We start from the raw sequence: 4405 nt of genomic DNA, 5'->3' as shown, positions 1-4405 counted from the left end.
GGGGGCCAGGTGATGGCCGAGGAGTATTTCCTCTTGGCCCAACCTCCACTGTCTTTCCTGCCGCAGCAGTGGCGGAAGCAGAGCCCCGAGAGCGTTGCAGTCCTGGCCCTGGGACCCGTCTGGCTCCTGGGCCGCTGCAGGGCCAGTGCCTCCACTCGTCCAGCCCTGGGGCTCACTCCTGCTTGCTGCTGGGGACATCTCATCTCTGCTTGGGCCTCTGGCACAGCCCTCCAGCCCCCCATCCTCTGCTGTGCCCCCGCAGCAGCTCTGCAGCCCCTAGAGCTGCTGGTCAGCCAAGGCCGTGCAGGCAGTGAGGGGCTTTCGAACTCTGCCGTCTGTGCTCTCTGTGAGAGCAGCCCAGGCCTGCCTGGCCCCGCTGTCCGTGGCTCTCCCTCCTGGGAGGTGTTTGCAGAGCCCTGCGTTGGGCTCCAGCCCATTCCAGGTTTGGAGTGCTGGGCAGGGCTGCCTGGCAGGATGACTGGCTGCACAGCTGGTGATCCTAGGATCTCCCCGCAAGGACTTGGGTGTTTGCTGGGTATGATTTACCTTTCTTTGTCCCTGCTTGCGTCTCTGTGCAGTCTGCTGCCAGGCCAGGTGTGTCTGTGCTGCGAGTGCCCTGCTAACCAGACTGGGAGGCACTGGGGTCGTTCTGGAAGTGACTCCATGTCCATGCCCATGTCTGTCTGGTGCAGTCAGGGTTGCAGCTTTGCCCTGTAAGTGGCTTTTAGGACTGAGCTGTGGGCACAGCACACGCCCTGGGAGTGGGGCAGGGTGGTCGCCAGGCAGGGGAGCACCTGCTGGAGCAGGGCTGTGCTTGTGCTGTCTCTCACATGGGAGCTGTCATTTGTGTGCCTGAGGCCCAGAGGCAAGCTGACAGTTTAGGAAGTGGTGAGCAAAAGGCTGTAAGGCTGGCATGTGTTCTAGAAAGGCTTGACCTGGGGCAGGAGGCACAAGAGCTGCACATGGCTTCTCTGCACAAAGCTGGAGATCCTCAGCTGTGATTTCTGGCCATCCACATGGAGTATGTGATTTTGTGTCATGTTGCTGCCCAGAGGATAAGCAGGGCCCAGTAGCTTGGCAACTGGGGCCAGAGATCATTTGGAGGTCAGAACAGAATTTTTTTTCTTTTGAAGATGAAGGAAAGTGCAGTCAAATAGAGCCTTAAAAAGGGCTCTGGCAGGTCAGGTGGCCCTTAACTTCCTAATCCCAGGCTGGAACTGCATTGGATGCTTTAGCTGAACAGGAGCTGCTGCTATCGGCTCTAAGGACATGAGGTTTTAGCAGTCCCCATTCTACTTAGGAGCCAAACACAAGGGCCTGATGCCTCCTTTTGAGCCTTGTCTCTTGTTGAGAAGCTCATGTGCCTGGATTTTAAATTGAAACTGTGGCAGTGGGATGTACCCTCTGCTGCAGCCCCCTCCCATGCGACCCTGAGAAATAACTCCAGCTCCCATCCACATACTGATCCTCATGCTGCACTGCAGTCTGCTGAGGTGGCTCTGGCAGGGGTCTGTGAGCCTGTGATTTGCATGGGGCTTCCCTGGAGAAGGATCTTTGCTGCTCAGTGGTAGCACTGAGGGTGTGTGTCCCCCCACCCAGGCCTCCTGGGGGCCCCGCTGCTGGGACACAGTCTCTGACAGTGTGCGCATTGCACTTTCAGTTCTGCATGTGCTAAAATAGAAGCACTTGCTTCCCCTCAGCAGGCAACCCTTCCGCCTGTGCAGGGCAGGACACAGACCCTTATTACTGGGTCATCAGCCCCACTGTGCTCGTGCTGCCAGAAGAGTGCCTGAGCCATACAGTGCTCTGGGACAGGTGGAACTGCTGTCCTGTACCCTGTCAACACGGAGCCCAGCTGAGCCCAGGGTCCTGCCAGCAGCTCAGGAAACTCCCCCTGTGCTGCCTGACCCTGTTCATCCATGTTCATATCAGCTCAGAGCACCCTGGGGTCTGGCTCTGACTCTGGGCAGGCTTGGTATGGGTTCAGAACATGGGAGGGCAGTGGGGCCCAGGCCATGTAGGGTTGGGGGCAATGGCTGCAGGGCAGTCCAGGGACTGATGTGGGAAGGAGGGGCTGGGGCTGATATGCTCTCCTTTGTCAGGGAAACGGCCCGAGCGATGCCGGCGTGGTGGCACGATGTGGCAGAGAGGGCAGCGGGGAGGCGCCGGCCCTGGAGATGGCCGTGAACTCCATCTACTACACGAGAAACGAAGGTGGGACCTGCTGTTGCCTTTGGGCCACCTTCTGTGGGGCCTGTCCTGCTGCTGCCCCGTCACTGGGGCTGTGGTGGGCATCACCTGGGGCTGGGGATGTGTCTCCCCCCATCCTGCCCTGAGCAGCCTTGTCCCCACAGTGAACTCCTTCTGGGTGACAGTGCAGCGGACGGAGGCTGCGGAGCGATGTGAGCTGCGTGGCGCCTACGTGCTGAAGGCTGAGCGTGACAGCCTCGTCCTGAAGGACCCACAGTCAAACGAGATCCTTTATGTCTGGCCCTACCGGCTGCTCCGAAGATACGGCCGGGACAAGGTGGGGAGCTGGGGGACTCCGTGCACCACATGCCATGACTTGCTCCTCTGCAGGTGCTCCCTCGCTGAAGGGTGAGGAGCTGATGGGCCTGACCAGCCTGCAGCAGCCATGCAGCCAGCCCTGCCAAGTGCCAGAACTGCTACAGCCCCTTGTGACCACAGCAGGGTCCCCGGGGACATCTGTCACCCTGACCGTTCTCAGCTCTTGCCTGTGTCACCATGCTGGATCATGGGCTGGCAGGACAACTGATCCCCATTGTATGGCTGTGCAGAGCTCCTTTCTGTGGTCCTTGCACCACTCCCACTGGGGCCATTGCAGCCTCTGCTGCACATCCCAGCCACTGGCTCTCTCCCTTTCTCCATCCCAGTAGTTCCCAGCCTGTTCCCTAGTCAGGCATGTCCCTCTGTGCTGTGCGCAAGTTCTTTCCAGCCTCTGGGAACCTTGGCTCCCAGCAGTCCTGGCTCTGCCCTAAGTTCAGTCCCTCCCTCCTGAAGGATGGTGACCAGTGCAGAGGGGCTCTTTGAGACACCAGTTACCCTGGATTGGTTCAGTTTGTGCCTGGCTGACCTTTGGAGGTCTGTCCTCTCTCCAGAGTTCTCCATCAGTGAGTCCCAGTCTGCCTTGCTGCTACCCTGAGTACAAGAGGTCTCTGCCGCGTTGGGTGGGGGGGAAGTGGTCTGCCTGGGGCTGTTCATGGCAGTGGCAGTGTGGGCTGCACTCTGCTGGTGGTGCTTTCTGCAGCACTTTCCCAATACAGAGGTAGAAACCAAGCTGCCCTTGGACGGGCATCTGGCTCATCCTCAGCATCTGTGCCAGGGGCAGGAGGAGAGTCACAGGGTGTGGGGATCAGGCAGCCACACTTGCAGGTCCCCAAGCAGAAGGAGGCTGACTGTGCTTGTGTTTGGCAGCATTGACCCACAAAAGGAAGTCTGGCCCCAGAGGCTGTTGTAGCAACCTCAGGGGTTGTTGCTGCATGTGAGAGCACAAGGGAGGTAGAAAATCTCCCCTGGTTCAGGGACCGAGGCTCAGGAAGGGTGTGGGCATCTGCTGGTGGGAACCTGCGTTCAGTTGAGTGTGTTCAGGCCTGAGGAACACAACCCTTGGTGCAAGACTTCTCTTTAAAGGACCTTATACCATTAACAAGGCAATGCTGATAGGCACATGGTGACTTCTCTTGGTAGCTGAGCTGCTGCTTTTGGGCTTTCTGCCGTGGAAAGCAGTATTCCTCCTCTTGTATCTCTTGCTTCCAAGTCACTCCCTTCTGTCCAATGCTGACTTACCCAAGATGCCATTAGTAGTCTCCCATGCTGAATTGTCACTCTTCAGACATTACTCCTTTCTCAATATTATTTCCTAGACTATCTGGTGCCAGTGGTTGATGGTGCTGGAATTGCTCGGGTAAGGCAGCAGGTCTCCAGCAGGACCTGCAGCTCTGCCTCTGGGGCAGTTCGCAGTGATGTCCCCTCAGGTGTGCACCCTGCTCCAGTTTCACACCGTGTTCTGGGCTGCTGGGCAGTGTGGCCTTTCCCTGCCCAGCTGCTGGGCATGGCATGCCCCCAGGGTGGCTCTTGCTGCGGGAGCAGAAGGAGCAGGATGTTCAGGATCAGTGCTGCAGCCGTGGGTCCTTCAGGAGGAAGCACAGCCTGCATGATGCGGTGGGTTGGCAGGTGCTGAGCAGGATATGACCGTTCTGCTTCCCTCACAGGTGATGTTCTCCTTTGAAGCTGGCAGGCGCTGTGACTCAGGACCTGGAAATTTCACCTTTGAGACCAAGCAAGGCAACGAGATCTTTCGCCTGGTGGAAGCTTCCATCCAGGAGCAGAAAGCACAAGTGGAGGAGAACCGTCGAAGCTGTGAGTCACTGGATGCAGACAGCCC

The 4405-nt window shown here is 58.4% G+C and overlaps 1 protein-coding gene across 1 annotated transcript in view; it reads left to right on the top strand.

The window, feature by feature from the left end:
* The first annotated feature begins 2177 nt into the window (after window positions 1–2177).
* Window positions 2178–4405, top strand: part of LOC103799342 (docking protein 1-like) — a 3300-nt gene continuing 1072 nt past the window's right edge. Inside the window, exons 1-3 of the mRNA XM_009071651.1 lie at window positions 2178–2214; window positions 2355–2527; window positions 4233–4405. Of these exons, the coding sequence (XP_009069899.1) occupies window positions 2178–2214; window positions 2355–2527; window positions 4233–4405 (383 nt within the window). The remainder of the gene's footprint in view (window positions 2215–2354; window positions 2528–4232) is intronic.

The sequence above is a fragment of the Acanthisitta chloris genome, unplaced genomic scaffold (assembly GCF_000695815.1).
Source record: "Acanthisitta chloris isolate BGI_N310 unplaced genomic scaffold, ASM69581v1 scaffold4793, whole genome shotgun sequence".
Classification (NCBI taxonomy): domain Eukaryota; kingdom Metazoa; phylum Chordata; class Aves; order Passeriformes; family Acanthisittidae; genus Acanthisitta; species Acanthisitta chloris.
The sequence above is the reverse complement of the archived record's forward strand: the minus strand, read 5'-3'. Positions and strand labels throughout refer to the sequence as shown.